This window comes from Empidonax traillii, unplaced genomic scaffold, assembly GCF_003031625.1.
Source record: "Empidonax traillii isolate 1590-97213 ecotype Southwest subspecies unplaced genomic scaffold, ASM303162v1 scaffold104:size2570737, whole genome shotgun sequence".
Lineage (NCBI taxonomy): Eukaryota > Metazoa > Chordata > Aves > Passeriformes > Tyrannidae > Empidonax > Empidonax traillii.
The window spans coordinates 888,380-916,218 of NW_020955297.1; the positions used below are offsets into that span (position 1 = coordinate 888,380).

At 46.3% G+C, this 27,839-nt stretch overlaps 3 protein-coding genes across 4 annotated transcripts; 1 reads left to right on the forward strand and 2 right to left on the reverse strand.

Moving 5' to 3' along the window:
* The first annotated feature begins 271 nt into the window (after positions 1-271).
* On the forward strand, positions 272-8,102 carry KCTD6 (potassium channel tetramerization domain containing 6). Of its 2 annotated transcripts, XM_027882305.1 has the most exons (4): positions 291-370; positions 833-1,723; positions 5,385-5,493; positions 6,703-8,102. In XM_027882305.1, the coding sequence occupies exons 3-4, from the start codon at positions 5,467-5,469 to the stop codon at positions 7,387-7,389; spliced, it is 714 nt and encodes a 237-aa protein (XP_027738106.1). In that variant the 5' UTR covers positions 291-370; positions 833-1,723; positions 5,385-5,466; the 3' UTR covers positions 7,390-8,102. The 2 variants fall into 2 exon arrangements, with proteins under 2 accessions (XP_027738105.1, XP_027738106.1); XM_027882304.1 differs by lacking the exon at positions 833-1,723 and having other exon boundaries at positions 272-370.
* Positions 313-2,479, reverse strand: LOC114056766 (basic proline-rich protein-like). The gene is made up of 2 exons (XM_027882232.1): positions 2,431-2,479; positions 313-791 (listed from the first exon to the last, which is right to left on the reverse strand). Exons 1-2 carry the CDS (start codon positions 2,477-2,479, stop codon positions 313-315), a joined length of 528 nt encoding a protein of 175 aa, XP_027738033.1.
* A 928-nt stretch (positions 8,103-9,030) lies between the features above and the next one.
* On the reverse strand, positions 9,031-26,966 carry ACOX2 (acyl-CoA oxidase 2). The gene is made up of 16 exons (XM_027882303.1): positions 26,843-26,966; positions 26,083-26,156; positions 25,876-26,042; positions 24,428-24,590; positions 21,653-21,804; positions 21,016-21,123; positions 20,186-20,305; positions 19,642-19,757; positions 19,079-19,251; positions 17,851-18,013; positions 16,951-17,141; positions 15,765-15,926; positions 14,719-14,824; positions 11,756-11,973; positions 10,655-10,784; positions 9,031-9,763 (listed from the first exon to the last, which is right to left on the reverse strand). Exons 3-16 carry the CDS (start codon positions 26,033-26,035, stop codon positions 9,701-9,703), a joined length of 2,025 nt encoding a protein of 674 aa, XP_027738104.1. The 5' UTR covers positions 26,036-26,042; positions 26,083-26,156; positions 26,843-26,966; the 3' UTR covers positions 9,031-9,700.
* Between the last annotated feature and the right edge of the window lie 873 nt (positions 26,967-27,839).

Sequence of the window (27,839 nt, forward strand, 5' to 3'; positions counted from 1 at the left end):
TCTTTCGGCGCCACTTCCGGCCCCGGGGGCCGCGCGGGGGGGGGCGGGGACCTTCCCCCCACCCCGCGGGGACGCGCACGGCGCGCGCGCCCGAGTGCCCCCCGCGCGCGGCCCCGGCCGGGCCCTCAGGGCCCCTCCCGCGCGGACACCGCGGGGACACCGCCCCGGGGCGGCGGGGACAGCGGGGACAGCGGGGACAGCGAGGAGCCCGCCCCGCCCCATCACACACCGACAGGCGGGGCGGGGCTCGCCAGGACACTCCCCCGCCAAGCCGTCCCCGCCCGTGCCGGCGGCTCCGCTCCGGGCTCGGGCTCAGTCCCTGTCGCCGCTGCCGCCGCCGGGCTCCGCCTCAGCGCCGGGAGCTGCGCCCGTGAGTGCCGGGCCGGGCGGGGGCGCGGGGTTCGGGGTGCCCCGGCTCGGGGGAGCAGCGGGGCCCTGCGGGGCGGGAGCGCTGGAGCGGGACGGGCGCGTCCCGGGGCGGGTGCGGGGCAGGTACGGAGCCGGGCCCCCAGGGCTCCCTCGGGCCGGGAACGGGGAGAAGGGGACGCGGTGCTCGGGCGGGGCTGGGACAGGTGCTGCCCGGTCCCGTTCGCGGCTGGGCTGAGGGCGGAGCCGGGGGATGCCCCGGCGGGAGCCGCGGTACCCGGCGGGGATCTCTGGTGAGGATGGTCCGGGATCCGTGGGCTTTGCTCCGGGCAGGGAGGGCAGTGGGTCCTCCTGCGCCACGGGGAGAGGAGGTAGGGCTAGGGCTCTGTTTTGGGATGGGGATGAGGCCGTGGGTTCTTGGGTCACTTGCGGGAGGGAGAAGTGAAATGTCTGGGTTCATTTCCAGCGTCTTTGCTGAATCACTCTGATCCTGGAGAGAGTTCTGCTACCATGACCTCGCTGCTTCCTCTGTGATGGGAACGGGCACTTCCCGGCTCCTGCTGCAGCCCTGGGCCCCTCTCTGGGCTCTCAGGGTTTTCTTCCCCGTGTTGCTGTCCGTGTGTGTGCTGAGCCCCATCGGTGTGTGCTGGGAGGGTCGGTGTTTCTTACACCTGTCCTCCTCCAAAACTGCTTGGAGACGTGTTTTCACATGGGAACAACACCAATTAGTGTCACAGAAGCAAAATATGTGGGTAAAATTATTGTCCCAGGTCCTGGAAGCTTGGGTGCTTTGGCTTACTTCAGCAGGACCAGACTTGATATAAGAGTCTTCCTTGGCTCTCTGAGAGGAGGGCCAAAGTTGTACTGGGATGTGGGCTCTTCAACAAGAAGCAATTAAAAGGAAAGTTTGGAATCTGGTCTTGAAACAGGATGTCATGGAGCTCCTTGGGGGAGGGAAGGAAACTTCAGGAGCTTGGAATTTATAGTGAAGCAATTAAACATAAAAGAGTGAAGATGCTGAGTGGCTGGTGTGAGCGTTTTTCCGTCCTGCCTGAGGTGCAAGCTGAGTATTAGTAAAAAACAACTCAAGAAAATCAAGTTAAAATTTAATAAACTGCATTAGTCATTATAAACCTGCCAGGTGTAGAAGGTGGTAGATGTTTGCTTTAGTGAAGCTGATCTGCTGAATTGCCAGAAGATTTGGGTAACTGGTTGTTTTGAGAGCTCTCCTTCTTACTCCCCTGGTTAACAGGGTGGCACAGAACTGGAGCTCAGCGGTTGCTCTGCAGACCGTTGTCTTGCTGTGGTTTGGTGGAGTACAGTCAGTGCTTCTGCTGCTCAGTGTTTGTCAGTTCAGGTGAGTCACCAATAATTTACAGTAGAACTTGCCTTTCAAATGTTCTGACTGGCTTGGGAACAGAGAGGTTGTCCATGTACAGCATAACTCTGCTAGGGCTGGAGTTTCTTCTCATCTTTGGAGACCTAAGTCTGAGAGGCAGGGAACTCAAGAAGGGGTGAGTAAATGAAATGCCAGGTGTGTGTGTCTGTATAAGTGGAGTCTTAGCTTGCTCTTTTTTAAGCTGCCATAGGTAGAATTCCTTCTAGCTCTATATTGACCTAGAAATCAAAGGTAGCTCTTGAGGTTAAAGAGCTCATGCTGCAATAGTGATACCAAACTGCTCATGAAAGTCTATTGCCACAAATAAACCTCTTAATTTTTTTGTTGGAAAAAACAAAGAACATTCAGAGCAATTCAGGTGGTCTGTGCCTTTTGACTTAAAACTGCTGGGCGTATTTCTGCTCCTCCTTTGAGTAACTGTGTGTGCCATCAGTGCAGGGGTTTGTAGCCTGTGGCCTCAACCTGATGCAGCGTCTGTAGTCTCAGCAGTGCAAGTGCCTGCAGTGCTGCTGGCATCCCATGGCCTGGCCTGAGCCCATGTGTGTGTTCACAGATGCAGACATTCACCTTACTCTTTCTTGCTTTCTCTGAATTTCAGCTTGCAGAGTGGTTGTGGGGTAGCAGCTGTCTTTTGGGAGAAGCCCTGCTGAAGTTAGTGGCACTACCTGTTGCAGCAGCGCTGCTGATAAACAGCCCTGTAATCCTCTGAGTCATAATGCGTGAAGTGAGAGCGAGCATTTTATAAATGCAGGTACCCAGTTTGGTGGGTTGAGTATAAAACGATGACCTAAATGCTTTTGCTGCTTCTCACTGTGCCTTTCCAGTTTTGGCTGTGCATGTGCTGGGCTGTGGCAGGAGCCACAGTGACCGTGTCACTGCTGTGCGTCTCCTCCCTGTGCACAGAACAGCGCAACGACAGCGGGACTGTGGCTTGACACCACCCGGGCACTTCTGCTCCCACCAAAGAGGGACATCCCGTTTGACTTAAACAGTGTCAGCACTTTGTCTGAATTTCATCTTAAATGAGTATTTCTTGTGGTTATCGAAGGTAGGCTGATGGTTATCAAAGGATGTCATCTGTTACCTGCTGCCTGGGCAGGAGTAGCTGTGCTGGTGAGGCTGGCCCTGTTTGCGGATTGTTGTTGTGTGAGAGGGACCGGAGCTGGCTCGAGGCTGCCTGTCCTGGGCTATGATTGGAATGTCTGCCCATCCCCACTGATGATCACTGTATTCCATTCAGGAGATTTTAAAGCATCCTCGAAAAGGCATATGTCATGAAGGGTTGTACATCCTCAACCTCGCTAGTCCTTGAGTCAGGTTGTACCCAAACTGAGCTACTTTAGCCTATGAAATTGTCCAGAAATTCAGAGCCCCCAGGCCGATGAGGGCAGCAGCGGATAGTTGGGATCACACTCAGGTATAATTTTAGGGTGGCCTCCCGGTGTCTTCCCTTCGTGTTGCACATCTTGCTCCAGCACTGGTTTGCCAGGGAGGTTTGTGTGTGCCTCGTGGTTCTGGGGCCTTACACAAAAGTCAGTGAGATTTCTCGATTCCACTTCTGTGTTGAGGGCTGGGCTTGTTTCAGATAATTGCTCTCGTGAATTATTCACTCTGGTGTTACACAGCAGTGCTGCGATCAAAGATTAGTTCATGCCTTTGCACAGGCATGCAGTGTCATCTCTTTTTCTCCCTTGTAAAGTCTCGATTCATCTGTAGTGTGGACTTAAACGCTGACCAAAATAACATCATATCCACCAGTTAAAATCACACTGATGGACATCTCTCTGTCTTTGAAATATTCTGAATGTGTAATTCCAGTTAATTTTATTAAGACTGCAGATCTGTTCTGCCATGATTACTAGTGAGGTTTCTGTCTGTCTGCATCATTTCACTTTCAAGTGAGTGTCTTTCTTGAATATCAGAAACCTGTACCAGTCTCATATGATTTTAATGCATCTGCATATTCTCCTGGTCCTGTACTTGATCAGAATAACACCTTCAAGTGCTGGAATTTAAAAGGCCTGGGCTGTTGATAAAAGTTAATGAGTGACAATTCCAAATAAAGAAAACCTGAATGGGTTCAATTCTTGACTTGTGAGCATTTAAAAAAATTAGTTACAGAGGTTGGCAAACGAGCGTTCCAGGTTTATCTGCTGTCAGGGATTGTGCTTTAATGTACTTTCTTGAAGCATACTCTGTCTCTAATTTGTAAAAATAGGATCCTGGTATGACTAGTTCTGTATCTTAGTATTCCTTAGTCTTCTGTTGTCTGGTCTCATAATTTTCATATACTGATTTTGCTTTTTTACTCTTTAATCTGTCTGAGAGGCAGCTGGGGCTGTGCTTGTGCTGCTGGCACAGGAAGACCTGACCTGCTGGACACTGTTGTGCCCAGTCTGTGGGGGAGGGAAGGGCAGGAAAGCAGACCCCAGAGAGGTGGGATATGCTGCCTGGTTCTGTGTTGAATGAGACCAACCTTATTTGCAAGGAAAGAGAAGGGCAGGTTATCCTTTTGGCTGGGAATTAACTGTGGCAGTTGTTTTGGCATGGGGGGCTCTGGCTTGGCTAAATCTTTATCTGCCTTTAGCTGAGTGACTGTTGAAGTTTGTTAGTAAAGAGGATGGGAGCAGGAGACTTGGGAACTGTGTGGTCTTTAAGATGTAAAAATAAACAAAGCTGAGAAGCTGTACCCTACTTAAAACAGGCTGACCTAAATTTTCAGCAATTCTAGCAGAGAGGCAGGCTCTGGGTAGGGATAAAGGCTTACTGACAACTGGCTTCCTTGCATTGCTTGACATGGTTGACAGGCCACCATTGGAAAATCAACACTGGGGTCTGAGGTCATTCACTTCCCCCCCTCCCCGAGTTGCACAACCCTCGCTGTGGATTTGCCTTGTGCTCTTGTGGACAGTCCCCTTGTTATGCAAGTCAACAGTTCAGCATCGTCTGGGAAGTCACGGCAGGAACGTCTTCTCAAATTGCTTTTGTTGGAGTGCGTTGAAAACATGTTTGGTGTCCTGGCTTGTCCCTACAGAGATTGCTTTCAAGAGTAGGTGTCTGGGAAGTCCATTCATACTCTTTGTCTGTAGATTAATGTTCTTCCTATCAGTTACAGTTCTCCACTGCTGAATTATTAATTCTGCAGTGAGAGTTTTTTTCTTCTTACTGTTCATTGACTTTCATGCTTGATTTATTCTTCTGAGCAGTTTGAAACTGGAGCATGGGAATGTTGACTAATAGTAAGGGATCACATGTGTGACCTCACTGGTGGCTGAGTGGGAAAATGACATCTGTCTTTCAAAGTACTCAGAGTTTCCCAGGTGAAAGGTAGTTTGTGAACATGTGTTATCCTCAGAGGCACATTGCTTGTTATTCAACAAAACTGGGATGTTCAGGCAGCCACTGGAGTGATCACCCGTGTGCTCCGGAGGCAGTCCTGTGGGTAGCATGAAGGGAGAAGGAGGGAAAAACAGGTTTGCAAATTCTCCTGCTAATGTGGCTTTGTGGCTGTCCTGGCAGAGAGCCTACCTTTGATTGGAAAGCATTCCCCTTGGTTTTCTTGTAGGTACTGATGGTCTGCCATGTTTTGTTCTCTGTTTGTGTGTGCTTTTTCCTGCAGGGAGATAAGAGGAGGTGAATCGCGTATCCTTTCAGAAGCCTTCTGTTAAACTTGGAATACCACAGTTCAAGCAATTGAACAGATGGATAATGGAGACTGGGGATATATGGTGAGTGAGCCTGTGCAAGTGTGTGCTGTGTGGTACAACTGGGCTTTTGAGGTCCTGCAGCAAGAATCCTTCCAGATCTGTCTTGTGTAGCTCCGGTCATGTGAGAAGGAAAACTGTGCATGTTACACCAGCTTTACAACAGCTTACTTACCTTCTCTGGAGAGCTGCACCTTGCCTGCAGCTTGTGGGGAGCACCCAGGTTCATGTTTCAAAGGGACAACCAGCCAGGACTGAACTGGGGCTCACTGTTACTGATTTCTTAACACAAAGGCTGAAAATAGTTTGTGCTTCCTGCATATAATTTTAAGGATTTTGTAATTTTATTTATAAAGAAAAGTATTTTTCCTCGTAAACCTTGTCACAAACTAGACAAACACATCTTATTTTTCTTCCCTTCTCATTCTGCTGCCATGCATATGTCTCTTTTCTCTGGCTGGCCACAGTCCTGGTTGTTAAAGTTGGTGGCCAGATGGGATTTATGTTCCTTTCTCTCTTGCTTCCTCATGAGCTATCTGGAAGCTGATGCAGACGGGTTTGTGCTCTGCCCCCCTCTTCTGTGCAGCATGCTAATTTGTTAATAAATACTTATTTTTAGAGTTAAAAGCTGAAAGTTCTTTTTTTTCTTTGCTTGTTTTAATGATGCCTCTGAACCAGGGCATGGATTATTTTGATTGTGAGCTCTTGGTCCTATGTCTCAAGTTGCACTGTCTTCCTCTTCTGAGGGAGAAAAAGAGGCTTAAGACTTGTTTGGTTGATTTTTTTTTCTCTCCTTTTTTTTTTTTTTTTTTTTTTTTTTTTGGTTTTGTTCTGGAATGAGAGACAGATTGTGAAAGTAAGGAACGCTGCTGGGCCTCATTCAGACTAACTTGTTCGTCAGGAAACCTCTCTGTTCTCATTTCCCCATCTGTAGAATAGGAAAAAACTTGTTGCCCAAATGCAAAACTTGCTTCTCTGACAGTAGCTCAGTTGTTCAGATTTCTAAAGCATTCTGGAAATGTGCGTTCTGCATGTTAAGTATCATCCTGTTTCGTTGCCAGTTGTGCCTTGTTGCCAGGTGGCTTGGATTTGTTCAGGTTTAAACACCCGTTAAAAGCTTTGAGCGGGAGGAGTTTCTTTCCCAGTTTTCCAACAGTATTTGCCATGTGTGTCAGCGAGGTGATCGAATCTTGTGTGGTGGCTTGATAAACTCTGCAATTTCTCTCTTTCTAGATGACTGATCCAGTCACGCTAAATGTGGGTGGACACATGTATACGACCTCCCTCACAACTCTAACGAGATATCCTGACTCAATGCTCGGGGCCATGTTCAGGGGAGACTTCCCCACTGCCAGGGACTCTCAGGGCAATTACTTTATTGACAGAGATGGACCACTTTTCCGTTATGTTCTTAACTTTTTAAGGACCTCAGAGCTCACTTTGCCACTGGACTTCAAGGAGTTCGACCTCCTCCGGAAGGAAGCGGACTTCTATCAGATTGAGCCGCTAATTCAGTGTCTTAATGACCCCAAGCCACTGTATCCTGTGGATACCTTTGAGGAGGTGGTGGAGCTGTCCAGCACCCGGAAGCTTTCCAAGTACTCCAACCCAGTGGCCGTCATCATCACACAGCTCACGATCACGACGAAAGTCCACGCGCTACTGGAGGGCATTTCAAACCACTTCACGAAGTGGAACAAGCACATGATGGACACCAGGGACTGCCAGGTTTCCTTCACTTTTGGGCCATGCGACTACCACCAGGAAGTGTCACTCCGAGTCCATCTGATGGAGTACATCACAAAGCAAGGCTTCACGATCAGGAACACCAGAGTTCATCACATGAGCGAGCGTGCCAATGAAAACACAGTGGAGCATAACTGGACTTTCTGTAGACTGGCGCGGAAAACAGATGACTGATTCTGACTCCACAGGAGCCACTTCAGTGATTAGCAACTTAATTGGACAGTAAACCCAAGAGAGTCTGGATTTTGACTAAAGCAACAATGTGGGCTTTTTTTATACGACTATTTATTGTTTATCAGTAAGGACTGGAGGAGTTTCGTTCTCTAGCAGCTCTGTTCTTTTGTCCTGATCAGAAAAAAACCGTGCATGTGCCTGTTCAGTCAAGACACCTTTTTGTTTGAAAGAGGGAGTCCGAGGAATTAGTACAATAGGGTATTTTGTGTCATTAACACAATTCTCTGACTCGACTCAAAGTGCTAAAATTACCTCTGTTTAAATGGTTTCTAATCTATCTAATGCTATGACACTGGGAGCAAGAAACAAAAAGAATTTAAAATGCAGTTGAGGAGAAGCTGCTATTGTGTAGACTAATTTAGTTTCTAAATCAATAAACAGTATTGTAATATTCTAGGAAAACAAATCCCACCCTTTAAAAGTACTTGATAAGTACAGTTTCTTACAGTTATGACAACTGTTTCTTTCTATGCATATAAATCAAGCAACCAAATATTATCTGTAGCCATGGAAATATGATTAGAAATATTTATATTGGATTCTAAATGCAAAATGTCCCTGTGGTAGAATTCATATTTTTAATGCCTGGTGCAATATTATTCCCAAGTGTAATGCCTGCCAGCAAGAAGCTAATAAAAATGTGAAATACAGAATACTGTTTTGTACTTTCTTTTTGTCTTTTAGAACTCTCATACTTAAAAAAACAAACCAAACCAAATGAAGAAAACACATCCAAACCCCGTTTTTCTGTGCTGCAGAGTTGGGTGCTCTGGTAGGGCCCCATTTTCCTCAGTTAATGATATAATTTGTTCCTTTCTCTGTTAATCAGTTGAGTCAAATGTCTTCATTATAGACAAAGCTTGTGTTCTGAAAACTGCTTTAGACTGATGGAAGGATGGCAGGTATTTGGACTGGCTAAAGGGATAGGGATGAAGGGAACACAGAGCCTCAATACTGTAGCTGGTAAATAGTATTATCTAGTTCATCAGGACTATATCTAATAACTTTATATATATAATTTTAACTGCAGAGTGCTGTTTCTGGTGACACTCAAGTTCTGTGGCTTTACTCCATTTCACATCAACATTTCTGCTTATCCTGGGCACTTGGTCACAGTTATGAATAGAATTTCTGGTTATGCTCTAACTTGAATGCTGTTGGGAGTAAGAGAGTTGATACCTGTTTTGTGGAGTGGATCTTGTTCTCCCATGAAGTTCTTGTCACAAGTAGGTGGGAACTTTCCATTCCATCTCTCGCTCTAAAGGCCTGTCTCAGGGGTGTATTTGTCTATCATATTTTGTCTCTCCCTGTTTATACATTGCAGGTTTTTGACTTATAAAAGGCAGCGGCAAGAGCTTTATATTTCCTATCAGGGAGGGAAGAGAAGCAGAACTGATGAAGCTCAGGAGAAGTGGTGGTTTCTTTCTTGCCACACGTGGTAAGAAATATCTGTGTTAACTGGCATTGAATTATAATCACAAGATGTACTTTGCAACACTTCATTTACTAGCAAATTAATGACTGGCCTGGATCAGCCTGCCCTTTCCATAATTATGAAGTATAATAATTAGATAAGCAGTATTCCAAATAATACACTTTATTGGAGACCAAGATTTATAGAAAGACAGTATGAGCAGCCCTATTAATGGGAAGGTAAATTCTGCAGACTGAAGCTGGCATCAGCTTTGTCTGAATCTTCATTAGGCAGGAATATTCCACTGCTGAGCAAGTCAAGAGCTACTTTAATTGTCTAAACAGATGTAGTTTCTAATACACTTTTTGATTGAAGAGAACAAGTTGTTCTTAGAAACCAAGGATCATAATTTTACCTTCACTGGATTTTTCAGTACAGTTGGTTGTTTTGGGTTTTTTTTGAAGGCACTGTATAGTTCCAACACCCTGAGAGGGGGTTCATAATGTGGTGGTGGGGTTTTTTTTCTTCCTTAATCCTCATATAGTGGATTTAGAAAAAGAATAAAGAAACTGTTTGTTTTGATGCTGTCAGGACACTTCAGGTTAGAAAACAGTGCACCCTGGACCATTCCTGGACTGTCTCATCGCAGCGGGTACCACTCAGTGCTGCTTGGCACCTGTCTAATTGCAAATGGCTCGCTGAGTATCTTTCCTACTTGTTGTAACTGCAAGTAAGCAACTGATTATTAATTCTGATTAGTCATTACTGATGCTTCATAAATGTACTGCTGCACAAAGAACAGGAGGAAACGTGTGTCCTTCACTTGGAACACGTTCTTTATAATTTCGATAGTGTGTTGTGAAGAAGTGGCTTCAAATACCTCTCGTAGGCTGGGCTCATCTGTTCAGAAAGAGAATGTGGAAGGGAATTAATGGCAATTAAGAACGGAAAGCCTATAATTTTTTTCTTAGGAACAATCTCTGAAATAGAGAAAGCTAGACTATTAAAAAAAAAAAAAGAAAACAACAAACCACCAGCTATTTCAACTATGTGCAAGATCTTGTTCCCTATAGTATTTGCTGTCCTTCATAACCAGCATACAACTCATTCCAAATGGGACAGCATACTGTTTAACATCAAAAAATATGCTTGGACTTGAATGTTTGCTGAAGGCAAATTTTGTGTTCAGCCGTAGGATTTCAAAGAGCTGCTGATTACCACAGTAAAAACCTCACTCAGGGCAAAATGAGTTTTCAAACAGAGCAATGCATATTTACATCATGCAGAATTTTACATTACTCCACAGTATAGATGAATTAAGAAGAGAAAGTAAAGTTCTAAAGACCATGAAGGATGAAATTGCCTTGTTTAACATTTATACTCACTCTGGTTAAACATATTATTAAAAAACTCAAGTTTTGCACTGGTATCAGTGCACATAAAATACTCTGCATTTAGTGTTGTTTCATAATACGTAAACCAGACTTATTTTAGCTTATTTTGTACAATGTAACCTCAGTGATACAAATTTAAAACCCAAAACCGCATGGGTGGCACATGACAGCCCAGCTCCCTGGCACAGGCTCTAGTACTCTGCAGGCTCTAACTCATTTCTAGGTTAAATGTCTGAGCTCAGACTATGGGTGGCATGATTGGAGCGTCACAGGTCACTGTTCAGAGTGAGGAATTAAAAGCTGATGTCTTTTATCTGTGTTACTTTTATTAGAAGGAAGGCAAACGTTTTTCTGCCCTGGCTAAGGGGGAAGTTGTCTGGCTGTAACCTGCCCATACCTTGTTGGTGGGGGACTTCTGAGCCCACTCATAAAGCCGCTGATAAGCCTGCCCGTCGTAACTGCCCAGCGCGGAGTTCAGGCTCTTGTCTGTGAAGTCAAAGGCATCCACCAGAGGAACGGCATCCTTCCTACGGAGCAGAGAAGTAACATTTGTGTTACTGAAGCAGCTATTCCTTTGTAAGGTGGGAAGATAAATCAAAGATAAACTTGGAAGTCAGTTGTCCAGCTTCATCAGCCTAGAAGGTCTGTGCCAGTTTTCCTCCTTGTCTATACTGGGGGGAAAAGCCTGCTTGTCTTGATTCCTCAGAGGCATCTCTAGCTGACCCTGCCTTGGCAGGGGAGTTGAACTAGATGATCTCCAGAGGTCCCTTCCAACCCCAACAATTCTGAAAAGCCTTGCTCTTTGGCTCAGCCCCATTCAGCCCTTGCTTGTGGTGTGTTCGTGTTTCTCTCCAGGTGGCTTAAGTAGAATTTTACATAAAACTCACTTCTCTGCACCTTAATCTGTTCTAAATAAACAGCACTGAGTAGTGAAAGAGGAATGCTTTGTCAAAAGGCCTTTGTGAGTGTTGTGGTAAGTGAAAACCTTAACATAACTCAGAGTTCACAGAGTTAGTGACAAATGGTGTCGAGCAGATGCATCTGAAGTAGCTGTAGGCAGGATTGTTTGGGTACCAGTTGCAGCTCAGCCATGGCAACAGAGTGGGCTGTATTAGCTGCAGCTTGAGCAGACTCTGCAGTGTGTGATGGGTTGCTGTGGCTGCCTCCTGCCAGTGCTGCTCTGACTATGTATTTTCCTGTTTTCGCTCTACTGAAAATGGTATAAAGTGCTCAGGACTTCATTTATAATTTAAGATTTCGTGTTACAGAACTTTTCAGAGATTGCAGAGGAGCTGGACACTTGTCATGGTCTGTTTAACCATGAAAACAAGCTCTGTGTAGATGTTTCAATCAATTTATAGTGCTGCCGGGCAATGAAAATAAAAACTGAATGAGGTGAATTGACTGTGGAGATGTTGCCATAGGTACAGTAGCACCATTTTATATCTATTACAGGGACAAACTGAGTAGCTGTGTGTCTCCTGCTGGAGCAGCTCACCGAATGACAGCCAGGAGGTCCAGGTAGGATGCTGTGACCATGTCCATCTGAGCTGCAGATACATATCCATCATGCAAGAAGGCCCCTGTATTTGAGAAGATCCCGTGTAGTGCAAAGAGGTCACAGAGATGTTTCATAATCCTCTGGATGCCAGCCTTGGTCTCGAGTTTTGCCACAGTTTCTGCAAAGTTTTTCACTGTGATGTAGTGGCAGTGAGCCTGGAAAACAAATGCAATCAGCAGTGAATGCACCTCAAAACACTCTTAGTAGGCCAAGTGACTCAAATGTTCTTGCAAAGAATATAAAACCTTTTCATTTCCCTGGCATTTCTCCAGTCTGTATCCTTTGTTTGCTGGGTGACCAGGCCTTTTGCATTCATGTCTTACAGCGACAGCAGACAGAATTAGTAAACAGTCAACACTGTGGTATTTGTAAACTCTAGAAAACTGCTTCAGAAATCATGTTATTACCTACTCTGAATATTTCTGATTAATATCCCACAGAGTTTGTGTGAAGGAAACACATTGGAATGTGCTTGTGTTGACCCCTAGCAAGTGAATCTTGATTGTACATCAACAGAAGAAAACTCTTTAGTTGAAGACCTCGGGCTCAGTTTACTTTGGGATCAGTGTCTACAGGGCTTTGGCTCTGGAAACACCGTTGTCACAGAAGAACAACCAAACTTACCTCCCGCTTTTCTGGTTTTAAGAAAAACTGGTAATTTCTGGGTCAGAGACCAGTAGAGTCCCTGACTGCCAAATTACATAAATATTAGCTGAGGTCCAGAGCTAATGAAGCAGGTTGACCCCACCTGTCTGTGGGGTGACTCTTGCTATGCTGACACTGCTGCGGGTGGCGTTGGGATCTGTGTGGCTCCACTCCCCCACTGCACAGTTCTCCTCCCAGCTGTGGGTGTAAGCATGGCACACCTGCACTGAAGCTCTTCCTGCTGGCACGGCGGAGCAGCATGGACTGCAGAACCTGCCTGAGAAGCCGAGTGTCTACTCAAGCAATTAACGTGTGGGGAGTCTGCCCAGTGTCTGAGCTACTCAGCTGGGAGCTGGCAGGCATCAGTTCGTAGAGCTGCTATGCCAGTCGTGTGGGTGAGTCTCCAGGAAAAGTGTGGGATAAGAAGTAAATACAGAAGTGCCCCAGGAAGGCAGCAGTATATCAAGATTTTAAAGTTATGGGGCAAACTCAAGGGTTTTGGGTGACTCTTCCTGTCCATGAATTATTTAAGAAACTTTGGGGGCCCAGATCTCATTTTCTGAAGAGTCTAGCAGCACAGTCACCACTGACAGTACCACAGCCAGCCCTCTGCATATGTTAGGCTCTTCAGAAATGGTTTATTTCTGACTAATCCCATGTATAGGTTCATTCTCCTCCTTGCTCCTCAGACAGAGTTGGATTCTATCTCCTCTGAGAAATGATCTCCCCTTCTCTAAAGTCCAGAGACCTTGGCCCCCCATTTGAGTGGGTGCAGGAGGAAACAACTTGTTCAGGTTTGTATGCAGGGAGTGCTGGTCAGAGCTTTCTCTAAAGGTAACCTTGAACAGGAACATTTTGCTTCTGTTTCACGGCCCTAAAAATATATTTACAGTTAAACAATTATTGGGAAGGTAATTTTTAAAAGTCACTTTGTTCATGGGAGGTTTCCTTTGTTTTTGAGGCAAGGATACAGTTTCTCTGCTTATTTTCAAGGTTACAGCATCGAATATTTGCTGCTTCCAGTGAGTCTGTCTAACTGAAAATGTGGGGTGATGCCCGGTGGACAGGTGACCACAAAAAATGCTGCTGCTGAGATCAAGTCTTTGCTCCCTTACTCAGTGAGTTCTTGTTTTGAAGGATTTATATCTGTGCTTATATCAACCCTTCCCATGGTTTTGAAAGGATCTTGGCTGTTGCTGAGAAAGGTTTGACTCATCAAGGACTTCATCTAGTTGACTGACTACAAGGGGGTTGGTCCCTACTCTGAAACCACCACGATGGTGGTGATCACCCCTGCCAGGTATGTGTAGGGTTCCTTTTTCCCTGTCAGGGGCTTCTTGCTGAGTCCATTTCAGGCTGGCTGAATGGTAGATTACAACAAGATGTTTTTCATTAAAAATTCAGTGAAGTTAAAATCATAGATCTGTTTCAAACTCTTCCTTTCCTCAGCAAAGGAAAGAAGGAAGGAGGGAAGGAAGGAAAACCTTCACCATAATTGTAGAGGAATTGCACTTAATTGCATATTTAAAAAAAAATAAATTATTTTTTGGAGACACAGAAGTATTGATGGGTTTAGTTTTCATTAAAATTTAGGGATTTTCTCCCCTCGTGCTTTGTTTTCTGCTTAGTTCTGCACTAACTCACCCTTGTTTTGGGGAACAAATGTTGCTGTCCCAATCCTACTTCATCTGAAAGCATGTGTTATTAATTTGACTTTGATTTTTCCTTCAGTAGTAGTTAACACTGCACTTATCACTGGTTTTCATTGTTTTCCCTGCAGTTATCTTTCCTTGGGAGAGAGGCAGATGGAAGAAATACCAGGCATGTTTCACCCTTGCTGCGACTCTACCAGCTTTCAGTGGGGTAGCTTTGGTAAGACTTCCCTCTGGGAGCCAGAAACGTTGGATTCTTACAAAAAGATGAATGTTGGCTGGAGATGGTGGGTTCTTGTTTCAGGATATGGGATGCCTGATTCTGCTAGCAGTGGCAGCATAACTGTGAGGGTACTTTTCTCCCTTTCATTTCTTCTCCTAGTCTTTTCTACCTGACCTATTCAGAGAGCAAATTTTTCAGATCAGGAATTGCTTCTTGCTATGATTTTTCCACCATGCAGACCACACTGATGGTCTTTGTGGTGTCCCTTAGATGTCAACAGGAAACAATAAACAGCACCGAGGCTTTAAGCTAATCTTGCCATTTCTTTGCATGTTGCATCATAAAGACAAACATCAAATAAGCAGATAAATTTTGCTAACCTTTGCAGCCTGCACCAGCTGCACTGTGCACTGGTTCCACGCGTCGTACTTCTTGGCTCCAGACTGAATCAAATCCTGTAGTTTAGCTGCTGTGCTGCTTATGAGCCTGGAAAATTGAAAAAGCATAAGGCATACTGTTTGTGGATGGAGCAGCTCACATGCACATGGTTCTCCTTTGGAGTCGTGTGTGCTTGGATGGCAAATTGGCATTTCTGACATCTGGAGTCATCTACACTGAGTGTGAGCGAGCTCAGATCACACAAAATCTGAGTACAAACTGGGGAAGCACCCAAGACATCCTGGTATTGGAGGATTTCTGCTTTCTCAGCTTCCAGGGTAGTTTACCAAGGGGTTGGCTGAGCTTTTCCTGGATCATGTTTGTAAGGAGAATTTGCAAAACAAATGGTAATACTGGACTGCTCTTACATTATGTTTCTCCTTTCCTACACAGAGATTCAGATCCTGCTCCCATTGATTCTGCAAGAGTGGCTCTGGTTTTACACTAGTTTCAGTAACATCAGGGTTGTCTCTTTACCTGGTTTTCAGAAATGACACCTATACAGCCCCTAACTGTGCATGAAATTCCAGTGAGACCACTCGTGGTACCATTATTATTTGTGTTGAGTGGCTGAATGTGTAGTTGAAAGGCTACAGACAGAATGAGAGGCTGCGTGTTTGCTGTGGTGCTAATTGAAAACAAACATCCCTTTCTCAGGTATGTGAAATTTTAACATCCTGTATAAAATTGCTCAGGATCCAGTTGCCTAAAGGTTTTACTGGATGGCAATTCAGTGATGTGGTCTGGGATTTACTTAAACGGTGCCACCAGCTCTATGGACGTAGTTGTTTGGTAGCAGGTGGCTTAAGAACTTCTGCTCCATACTGAACATCTGACATGGCTGTTAATCCTGTGTAGTCTTCCTTTTCTCTGTCAGGAATGGATGCTGCCAATCCTTGTGTAACTTATGTTATTTTACCTCCCTTGAAATGAAGGAAGGAGCTGAGCCCTGAACACATTTCTGATGTCTGCCATGCTCTGTACAGACCTGACTGCCACGTGTTGATAGGCCTCAGTGTAAATACGTGGACTGAGAAAATCCGACTTGTTCTTAGCTGGACACTTCCCAGGTTTCACTGCAGCCAGATAAGTGACAGATGGTGGAACAGGCTGGCCAGCACTGGCTGCCATGAAGCACTTAATCAGGAACCTGGGAAGAGAGCAGAGTCAGAGCAGGGTATGGTGGTGATCTGCACACAGCAAATAGTCCTGCAAAAAGTAAAGTGGGAGCAGGTAAGGAGCAGCAAGGTGCTGCAGTGATCCAGAATGGACTTGAACAAGTAATGGCCTTTTGTTTTGCATGTTACTTGAAGTAACCTGATCTGTGATGCTCTCAGGGGTAGCCTGTCTACTGTATTTAATGCTACAGCAGCCTGTAGTGATGGGATTTTCAGCAGAAACTTGCTGTGGCTATTAGCAGTCTCAGCAGCATGGTGATTAGATACATTATCAACTTTGCAACCTGAGTTTTAATCCTCTGGGAATTTTAGTGGTGGTTTGGCATTTCTCTTGACCTTGCTGTTGATCTTGCTTCTTGAAGAAGCAGTAATGAGTGCAGAAGTGTCTGCATGCACGCACAGAGCTATGTGGTTGCTCTGTCCCTGGGAAGTGCACTGGTTTTCTCCTTCTAGTAAAAACACACATTATTAAAAGTTCAAGCAGCTGTAGTTTTTCTCCTGTATTTCATGGACTCTGGATAAACATCAGTCTGCGTGTTCAGAGGAGAGTGGTGTTCTTGGAGCATGACTCATCCATCTACTTTCAGTATCCAGCAAATTTGTTTTCTCTGAATCTCACTTTACCAATATTGTGTTCTGGACTCACTTTTATCAGTACTGTGTTATGCTGTACCATTGTTACACTGGTTGCTTAAAAAATAAACCACAAAACTTGTATAGCAATGTGTTTGCTGTGCTAAGAGGCAAAGAGGAAAATGAGGTTATGCAGAAAAGCACCTGCATACGTCCCCAAACCAAAAATAGAAGAGATAATCCAATTCCCACACAACCTCCATGCCTGTTAGACAGAAGACATGAATAGTTTATGTCCTGAGCTATATTTTTAGAAGGTACTGTGAGAAAGGTGTAGCTGGTTTTACTGGTTTTGGAGAAGAAGTGGTAGAGGCTGAATAAATGAGGGGACAGGCTTTTAGATGAACACATTTGAATTGTTACCTGGCAGTTTGCAGGAGCAAAATGGTGTTTTCCCCTTCGTAAATACAAGAGGCAAGTATTTTGGTATACAAAGAAGGGAGTCCACTGAGCAGGGAGTAGCCATGTCCCCCACAGGCCCGGAGGCAAATCTCCACTGCTGCAGTGGAGTGGTGAGTGATCACAGCTTTAAAGCCCGAAGACAATGCATGGAGCTGTTAAAAAACAAAAAGAGAAAAAAACCAAAAGCAGAACGTTACTGGTGGAAGTTCTAAGTTACTGGTTCTAAGGTGCTGGTGGATTGTTCTAAAACAATCCTTAGAATAAATTTCCTTTTTTAATCTCGTGCGTAATCTGGACATGACACCCCTGTCGGGTCCCCCTTTGTATGCTGGTAGCACCCAGCTTCCTGAGCCTGGCCTTTGGTGTCTGCCTGGGATGCTGCACACCCTCCTGCTGGGCAAACTGTAGTCAGTTTATGCATTTTGGGGTTTCTACCAACCAGCTGTGGCTTCGGCTACCTTTGTTCAGAGTGTGTTTTCATTTCAAGCACCCAATTGCAAAATCTTCTGTTCCATCTAAAAAGTCACATTTTTGGTTTTGGCTCAGAAGTGAGTATTTGCATGTGCATTTGAAGTTGTGAAATAACACTCTGTGCCACCAACCACTTGGAACGAGGTTTTTAGCAAACGGACATGCCTTTCAAGGACTTTTCACTCTGCAATACTACCCAAAACAAAAAATTTGGGGTGGTAGAGCGAGTGCTGTTGCTGACTGGTTGTGGACCTGGGACACACCATTTGATCTCCTAGTGCTTCCTCTTTCTCCAGTTCTCTAGCGAGAGGAATGCTTGTCCAGTTTGCTAAAATCCTTTGATATCCAGAGATGAGAAGTGCTGTCCGAGCTAATCCTGCTGCAGCTCACCTCTGGCAGCATGTCAAAGTTCTTCCTCTGGATCTCTCTGTACCCCCTGTCAAACAGCTCCTGCAGGTAGTCGTTGATGAAGTGAAAGGCATAGGCTGCTGCCAACTGGGGCAGCAGTTTCTCTTGCTGAGTCTGGTAGTCAAGGATTTTTGCTTCTTGTTCCCTGTTGGAAGACAGCTGATGAAGTAGGGAAAGTGTGGACACAGCCATAGCTATTGCTACAGCTGCAGAATGAAAAATGGCATTTTTCATTACCAAGAAGCACTGTGTGAACAGGACTGAGCTGATGGTGTGGCAGCAAATCTGCCCAGCTAGCTGAGCTGTTAGAGAAACAAACCCTTTGAGAAAAAAAAAAAAAAGGAATTTTTCTGCTGTTTTGATGAACCAGCCTAACAGCACAGAAAAAGCTCAGTGCAGAGGAACTGTGAGAGAGGAAAAGGATGAAGACTTCAAGGACAGCAAGTTGTTTCAGGGGAGATGGTGTCACTACACCTTGAAAAACTTCTGCTTTTCAAATAGAATCTTTGTGGCCCTGGGTGTAGATAGGTTCCTCTGAAAATATCTAAATTATTTTGAGCTTTTTTTTGGATGTTCTTTACCTCTTTTTCTGTGCTTAGTACACTCAGGGCTTCAATCATTGGGATTGGTTATTACAATTGTTCAGCATGCTGTGCTCTTCTGTTTGGTTTGTGTTTGCACCAAACCACGTTCTCATTAGGATCCTTCTGCTTTTGACATGAGATCTAAATGGAAATTTTTGTAATTCATTCAAATTAAAAACAATAGGGATTCTTACCAGATTAATACAATTTGGTGTTGTAAAGTGTGGATGTTGGATTTCTGGATGTTGGAAGGTATTTTAACATTGCACCCACTAGTAGGATGCTATGGAATAAGAATTCAGCAACTTGTCTGCTTTGTCTGGATTCTGCTGAGATATGGGATTGCATTAGGAGAAGGCCAGTCATAAAAAAATAAGTTGCCTGTGTGAACTGCTGAGCTATTCAAACTATGAAACTTATCTTGGAAAGAACTGTAAACATTCTCTTGTACTTTGACTGAAGCTCGTTAATGTAAATAACGGGGGAGCATGTTCGTCATGCCCTGTCTGGGCCAGGAAATCAGCCAGTGATGGGCTGAAAGATAAGGTGAAAAGCAGAAACACAAACTGGTGCAGGGGAACATGGTGTGTAGTCCCCATCCCATGCTGCAGGCTGTGTGGCATTACCCAGGCTTTAACTTGGACTGCCGGCGAACCACGGAGTAGCGGACGGCGATGGTGCAGGCTTTCATGAGGGGGGTCAGAACCTCGTCTGAAATGAGGGAAATGCGCACTGTAGTCATGGTGAAATAATTAATCTTCTGTGACCCCTGTCTTACGTAGGTGCCGTCTGGTCGAACCTGGAGTAGGGAGAGGGTGTTAGATGGCTGTGTAAGGTGGCTGTGTAATCACTAAGCATAGAGTAAAATGGACATAAAAATCCTTCGCTGAATGCAGACAACGTTTTTGTGTGTGATGGATGGAAGATGTCTGTTTAAAGAGACAAACTCTTACTGTTTCTGGCTGAGATAAGTTCTGCCAGCCCTGTTATCCCCAGCTTTGAATGTGGAATTCTTGACTCCAAGGTTCATTTAGGATTCAGGTAACTTCTGCCCTTGATAAAACCTCAGAGGCTTGCAGACACCTCAAAGGAAGATTTTTGTCCTAAATTTAGGCATGTCCCTGTCGTCTCTTTCTGGTTGTGCAGTGAGAGTTTGACGGGCGAGTCTGTGATGTGAGTCCACACATACCTCACAAAACTTGCTCAGCATGTTCTCCCGGGGGATGCGCACGTTCTTCAGCATGAGGTAGCCATTGTCAATGGCCTCAAAATTCATTTTGGGACCGATGTCTCCTGCAGTTATGCCTGCAGTAGGAGAAAACAGAGCCTGCTTACTTCCACTTGAACTTTTTTCTCCCCATTTGGTGTCAGGTTGGAGATTTCAAGGGAAGGGCTTCTTTCCCAGCATGGAAGATCTCGCCTGAGGGGTGAAACAGGCATTTGAATGCCTTGATGCATCTGTGTTGGCCAGGGCCAGAACTCAGGTGTTAATGGAGAGGTGCTCAAAGCAGGCCAGGCTTCTGGTTAAGATGAGAGATTGGTCTGAATATGCCTGAGGGTACGTTAGATTTCCCTTTAGATAAGGTTGAGGTTAATGATAACTACACCTTGGGTATCTGTCTTGGCTTGGTTTTGGCAATTTTAACTCTCCCTGGGCCAATGTTTTAGAAAACATTTAAGGGCAAAATAGGCAGAGCACCTGCACTAGGGCTGCGGTGCCTGGGGTCGTTTACCTGGGCAGAGTGAATGGTCCTGAAGGCTGCGTATCTGCACGATGAAGGGGTGGATGCCATAGCACTTCCCATGGATGTACAGCTGAGCAAAGACCACTGTGTGGGTCGCGGATCGTCCCACTGCAAGAAGAAAAACAGCCCCATTCCCTTAAGACAAGGTACAGCACAAACACTTCCACGGTTGACAGCGGTCAGTGTAATTGTGTGTTCGGTCCCACTAAGGCAGGGGTCAGCACAGGCCTGAGCCACAGCTTCTGGAAGCCTAAAGCTGAGCCTGCTCTTGGCTCTCAGAAGCTGCACCATCATTCTGCCACTCTTGCTGCCCATGAGACTTCGATTAATAGTTTTGCATGAGAATATGAGAAAAAATAAGCAGTTAAAGCTCGTGCAGTGCTGAGAGAGTGGGAAGTGCTGTGGCTGCTGCAGTGACTCCAGTTATTTTCTGTGAAATACCTTCCTGAAGGGAGCCAAGAATTTCGCACTTGAATCCTTTATGCTGAGACTGTCTGATGACTTGAATCCTTTATGCTCATGACCAGGTTTTGGTTGCCTGAGTATTATTGAGAGAGGGGAGATTTATTCCTGCAGAGGCAGGAGTTTGCCTGAGTGAAGGTCTCCAACCCTACCACCCATGGGGTTTTGGTAGACGATGGTGGCTCCCTTCTGGCCTTACAACTTGGACAAACCCCTTTCTTGCCTCTCAGTGAGTGCATCTCTTACAGAAGTTCTCTGCTAGTACATGGACCCTCAAACATGGAGCTTAAGCAGGGTAGGTGGAGTAAGTGAAGGAGGCAAATGAGGAAACCCAAAATATTTTGTGAGGTACTTACTGTCTCCAGGCCACCACTTCATGGCAGAGATCTTTGGTGTGTTCAATATAAACTCCTGAGTAGCAATATCAAAGACTGCTGTTGTTTCCAAACCCTGAAGATAAGTGCCTTTAAAAAAAGAAATAATAATACAAAAAATTTGTCTCCTGGTATAGCACAAGCATGGAGGGAGTGAAGGGTCTCTGGGGGCTGGTGTGGGCATTATCAGGGTTTTGTGGTTTACCCTTCTGACAAGAACCACAGGACAATTCTTGCAATGACCCCACACCATTTCTTGCACAAATCTCTTGAGCCCTGTGGTACTTGGGCATCTGCTGGGCTCCTGGTGACAGCCATCAGCTGGAGAAGCTGCCTGGCTGATCCCCTCCCCTGCTGGTGACTGCCTGCTGTCTAACCATGGGCTTTCACCCTCACTCTTGTTAATTTTTCCGTACTGGCAAAACCAAAGCCAGTGCCTCTCCAGCTTCCAGAGCAATGCTGAGGACATCGACCTCTAACACGCAGGAGGCATTTCCACCCAGCCACCCCCATCCCCAGGGAAGGATGGACAGTTTGGACTCAAATTTCCATGATTCCATGAGCATTTGACTGCAGCCTTTTGTCCTAAGGAAACGCTGTGTTTTCCCCGCAGCCTTACCGTGTCCCAGTTCAGTCTGGGCGTAGCTTCCAATGAGCCGGAGCTGGGTGGCAAGAGGAATCCACTTGGCAATCTGCTTGTCAGAGCCCAGCACCGAAATACTTCTCATGAAGACACGGTGAAGGAGAAACGCGACGTCCCCTGACAGTGCCCTGCGGAGAAGGTACAAGGGGTATTTTTAAAGGGATGAAGTTCCAGGCATGTGATGAATGAATGAGGCAGTGGCCCTGTAGTGGTCACCAGACGGTACCACCTGCTGCCTTTTGATTTCTGCTTTGTCATACTTTATCCAGCAGCCAGCAGCAGCACAGTGTTGCAGGAAAAGAGCTCTTCCAGGCTGCTTTTGTTCCTTCTTTCATAGCAGTTTGCTTGCTCATTATTTCAGTTGCTCTTGGAGGAATTATCTGTTCTGAGTGACAGATGCTCAGCTAAAAACACAGCCCAGCTCCAAAGCTCCTGTGGCTCTGAGGCTTGTGAGCCCTTCATATCTTTATTTTATTTCCTGATTATTTAAGTAATACTCTGAGGCTAAACTAAAGAAGTCAAAAAAACCCACACCAAACCAAAACCACCCTACTTTAAAAACCCCAAACCCTGGCAATTCACTGTGGGGCACATCAGACTGAATTACACATGTAGGTATCTGGATTTTTTGAGCCTTCCCATTCTGGGGAAATAGACTGGTATGTTGGGTTTGTTGTTGTACTTTTTGCTGCGTGTTTGCTTTCTGTTGCTGTCAGTGAACAATACTGGGTTCCTGGAGATTTGGCCTGACTTGACATGTTGTTTTCTAGTGGGAAAATTCAAATACATCTGTATAACACCTGGTTTATTGTCTGGTCAGGCCCTTTGCCATCACCCTCTGCATATATCCCAGAAAGAACTATTCCAAAAGCTGTGTATGGGAACTTGGGTATAGCCATTTCCATGGTGCAAATCTGAAATTATTATGTTTTAAGTTTCTTATGTGTGTGAGAAATCCTAACAAAACATGAGGAGTATAGTCCCTCTTCCTCAAATATGGCTGAATCACCTCACAGATATAGGTACATGTACAAGTAAGTGGCTGTGCTGTTCTCAGTAGTTGGGTGGCTGTTAGCACGTTGCTTTACTGCAGTGCTCTAGTGAGCATCTCCTTCCACATAGATACCTTTTATTGTTAACAAATGACTCTGACCTTTCTTTCATACTGGCCCTGAGAGAGAATCAATCATGCTGAAACAGTGGGGGAAAAATATGAACAAAGAAGTTAAAAGGAAATTGCTTTGATTAACAGAAAATGACTTAATGAATCCTTGGCAGCCTGTCCAGAAATAATGTTCCTTTAGCTGCAATTTGAAAAGCTCGATTTTAAATTGTGCGAGTGATTCACTGTGCCTGGCACCGGGAGCACCGGGATTTTGTCATAAGAGCTTGGTGCTCACCTGGTGTTTCATCAGGCAAGAGCTGCCCTGCCAGGCAGTTCTGCTCCTAATCCAGCAAAATGGGACAACACAGGGCTCTCCCTGCCACAGCCCTCAGCATCAGGGGGCCTGATAAAAGCACACCTGGGTGGGAGAGAGGGTGGAATTTCATCAGGTTTTAAAATCTGCTGGGATTTCTTTTTTCTTCTGAGGGAGGAGTGGAGAGATGCTTTTAAATGGGAATATAATGATCAGGTCCAAGAGCTCTTGATGGAAGAGTTCCCCCTTCATTAGTCCTGCTCACTGTAGGTGGTGAAGAGTTTAGCATAAAAAATTACAGATGGAGACAAAGCTTTTTGCAGGGCCTATCACCACAGGGCAAGAGATAATGGTTTTAAACTAAAAGAATGTAGATTTAGACTAGATATAAGGAAGAATTTTTTCTCAGTGAGGGTGGTGAAACACTGGAACAACTTGTCCAGAGCAGCGGTGGACATCCCATCCCTGCAAACATTCCAGGTCAGGCTGGATGGGGCTCTGAGCATTCTGATCTAGATGAAGATGTCCTTGCTCACTGCAGAGTGTTGGACTAGAGGACTTTTAAAGGTCCCTTCCAACCCAAACTGTGCTAGGATTCTATGAAATGCTGGAAAGTGGCTCTGAGTGTCAGTGGTGAAGTGTAAGGGCCTTTGCCCCTCTGGTGATGCTTCTGAACTTGCACCTTCCTACTGGGGATGTGACCCCACCAAAGAGAGTGCACCAGGCAACAGCGAGCCAAGAATTTATTTAGCAAAGGGAGAAAGAAGGAGGGGCAAGTAATTGAATTGTGGAGCTCAACTCCACACAAAGCTTCAAGAAAACTTTATAAGGAAAGGATTGTGAAAATATTCCCATTTACTGAAAAACTAAGGTGAGTTTTTTCTTTCTTTCCTTTTTTTTCCCTCCTTTAATATAATGTAGGTTTTCTAGATGGACAAAATGTCATCTTTAATTTAGTTGGAAGTCAGTAATATAACTGAAACAGCACCACTTCCAATACTGGTTATACATTTAAAAATGTCTGAGGGATGGTATGAGAGCCATAGCACAAGTAAGGAGCTTGCTGAAGTAGAAATATCGTGTTGTGGCTGTGAACTGCTGTGATCTATCACGCTGTACCCATGTGCTGCTCTCTTGAGAAGTTCCCTGCTATTCCCCACCATTTTCCCTTTTCCCAAGTGTGCTGCTAAAATAAAAACCTGCACCATGTTTTTATCCAAAGCTACTCTGTCAGCTGTTGGTCTCTCCCAGCCTTTGCTAAAGCTGATTCTTGTAGGCATCCAAAACTTTGAAAAAATTAGTTGTACATTAACAAAAAATAAAGAGAAATTACCTGTAAATGTACTTATATTCAGGTCCATTCTCAGTCCATCCCATCTCACGCATCTTTTTCTGGAGATGAACAGCCTTCCTGACTGCTGCTTCGTACCTCTCATTCTGGGTCTGGAAATACTGGTTTTCTGTGCTAAATACAGGGTCAGATTGGATAGCTTCCACTGCAAGGCAACAACAGAAGAGTTGGTTCTCCTGGGGCTGGGGAGGTGCAGACAGTGCCTCGAGCCCTGCCTGGGAGGACTGGACCCTTGGATACTGATGCTGTGACTTACTAGCACCTGCCTGTAGGCAGGTTTTATTTCGCCAGTCCTGGCTCCCAGAGTTGTCACATCTAACTCTGAAAAGCAGTGGGTTTGGGGAAGGAGGAGGGGAACTGAGTGGGCCCGAGGGGTCTGTTGACTGGAAATGGTGACCCTGCAGGGCAAGTACCATCGCTGTTCAGGGAGTAAGGGGTGACTTTGTGGCAGAATCACAGAATATCACAGAATATTCTAAGCTGGAAGGGATTTACAAGGACCATCAGGTCCAGTTCTTAAGTGAATGACCCAAATGGGGATCTATCCATTACCTCTTACCAACTGAGCTAATCTCAAGATGCCATGGATCCCTCCGCCTCCAGTTGCTGCTCCCATGCTTGTTCCAGCAAGGGCTGTGGTTAGCTGGATTTTGCCCTGAGGGTGGCTAATGGCTGGAGCCTGCTGGGTGTCTTGCTCAGTACCAGTGCTCTGGTTTGGGATGTTACCAGCCCTTGGCAGTGTTGCAAAGCAACTCAGAGTCACTATTTCTGTGTCAGTCTGAAAACTGCCCCTGATCCATTTTGCTTTGTCTATTCACAGGTAAGATTATACTGAGTTCCAGTGGCACCATGAACTGTGTGATCCCAGTGGCCTGTGCCGTTCTTGTTGGTAAGTGTATAATATGGACACAGTTACAGTGACAAAAGAGAGAGTTCCTCTGTTCCTTCTGAGCATACAGTCAGTTTTTGGCACACTCATGACGAGTGAGAGCAGCTCAGCCTGGCTGAGCAACCCACGCAAGACATTCCCCACCTGGCTGAGCCTGATGTGCCAAGGAGGGTCGCTGGCTGTGGCTCACACATGGTGTGCACTGCTGCACAGCAGCACTAAGCCCCTGCACACATCCCACTGGCACAGGGACACTCAACCCTCAGTTCTTGTATTCCAGTTTAACCAGTCCTGCGAGAGACACTGGGGACGGGAGCGGGGAGGAGGAAAAGCTTCAGACAGCAGGAGTGGCTGTGGAGGAGTCGTGTTGATTTACAGGAAGAGAAGACTCCAGCTCCACACTCCCACTTTTTAAAGAAATGGGTGATAAGCAAATGCCCAGGAGTGCAAACCCCACCATGCTGCAGAGGAGCAGAACAGCAGGGACGTCCAGGCGTGGCCTGTGCCAGCCCCCCAGCAGGGCCTTGTAGGGCTCACTCACCCACCGCCCTCCGTATCCGAGTCTGCTCTGCGCCACCATCCAGCAGGGCCGTGAGTTTCTCCACGCAGAAGGAGGCGGTTTGCCTCTCGCTGGCCAGGTCGGGATTCACCCTGCCGAGCACTGTGCCCTGCGAGTACTTGCTGGTCTCCAGCAGAGCCATCCTGGAGCCTGCTCTGGGAAGGGACGGGGCTCGCCTGGCGCTGGCACCCCGTCAGTGGATGCCTGATGGAGGTGTTGGCACAGTGAGGAGTGGTTTCGGTAGGTTGGCCAAGATGTTGTACCTGCACGGGGGTTGTGAGAATATTTAGGCACTGTCCTATCCTCATTGCAATGATACGGACAATGGAGATTTATGGTACTTTTAAGAACTCAAACTTAGGGTTTTATGACATATTTTTTCAGCATAAAATATTTTTCTTTCCCCAGTCTGTCCGCAATATTGTATCATTTAGTGCAGGAATATCCCACAACTATGTATTAATATTTAAGGGAGTTTCTGGCTTGGGGCTCACAGGCACTTCCTGTGCTCCCTCTGTCCTGCCATGGGGCTCAGCTTTATTTACGTTAACTCCTGACCTTGTAATCCCCATGTTAGCAGGATTTATCGCAGGATGCTAGTAAAAAAAAAAAGGTGTGGTGCGTGGAAAATAAATCAGATTTTTCCCTTGAAGAGGCTGCTCCCTTTCCGAACATTACGTTACTTTAAGAAACGTAAACTCTGGAACCTCTTGCAAATGTGTTATTAATTCCTGCTTTTCCGATATTCAGGCCTTTAATTCAAAGTGCGTTACTGTCTCGGGAGAGAGGACAGCCCCGGGGCAGGGTGCAGTGTACACAGGGTCGGAGTCGCCCAGCGCTGCCCTTGAGCCGTCACGGGAAGGAGCCCGGGACGCTTCCTCTTCCGTGAGGCCGCGTAGGGAAATTCCACGATTCCCTTCGCTCCGTGCGAACGCGAACCCCCACGTACCTTGTCCCACGCGTCCCTCGGGAGCCGTCCGGCTGCTGCCTCCCTGGCTGGGCCGCGGCTCCCGGCGTCTCTGTGCCCCTTGTCCCCGGGGCCGTGGGTGTTCCTGCGGGTGCTGACCTCTGCAGGCAGGAAAATCCCACCGATCCCAGCGCTGAAAGGGCTCTGCGCCTAAAAACACGGCTGTTTCTGATCGCGCTTCAGCCGATTTGCGAGTTGGAGGCTGCGCTTCCAGCTCCGTCCCCCAAGTGACACCCTGCCCTTCTTCTGGTGGTTTTAAATTTGATGTATTGTTTTTGCAGCCTGCTCCTGGTGGAGGAGAGCACCCCTGGGGCTCGCACTGCTCCTTGTCTGTGTGCTTGACTCGCTCAGGGTTTTCCCAGCACAGTCAGGGCACTGCCCTCATCCCTTCCCGCGGTTTGGGGTGCAAGCCTGGACACCGGCGATGTGCCTCACAGGCTGGGTCGTGCCGGAGGGCAACGGGAGGTTGCCATGGGGTGTGTGCTGCCTTCATCCCCGGCGATCCTGAATCTGCCCTGCTGCAGGCTGTCCGGGTCTCTAGTGATGGAAGCTGGAGCTCATAGCCCCCCCCCCCCCCCCCCCCCCCGGGGGCTCACCCTGGCTACAGACGGGAGAGGAGTCCCCCCTGCTCACACTTCATCGACACGTCTGTGCTGCTGCTTCAGACCTGTTGGAAACTGCGTTGTCAGGGAAGGAACACATGGAGTTCACTGTACTGAAGACTTGCTTTAATGTGAGACGTTAAACAAAGGTTGGGAAATCAGATGTAGTTTTGGGTAATTTTAAGCCTGGAGCTGAGCTTGTTGAACCAAGCCCAGCAGCCATGAGGAGCAGCAATCAATCAGAGCAGCTGACTGCAATGCAGTGTGTGTGCTCACGGGCAGTGGATAGTGTGTTAGGGATCAGCCTGGTAGATTAAAGATGCTTTGTGGCTCTGTCACATTCCCAGGGTGTCCTATGGATGTGCTGTATTCTAGTC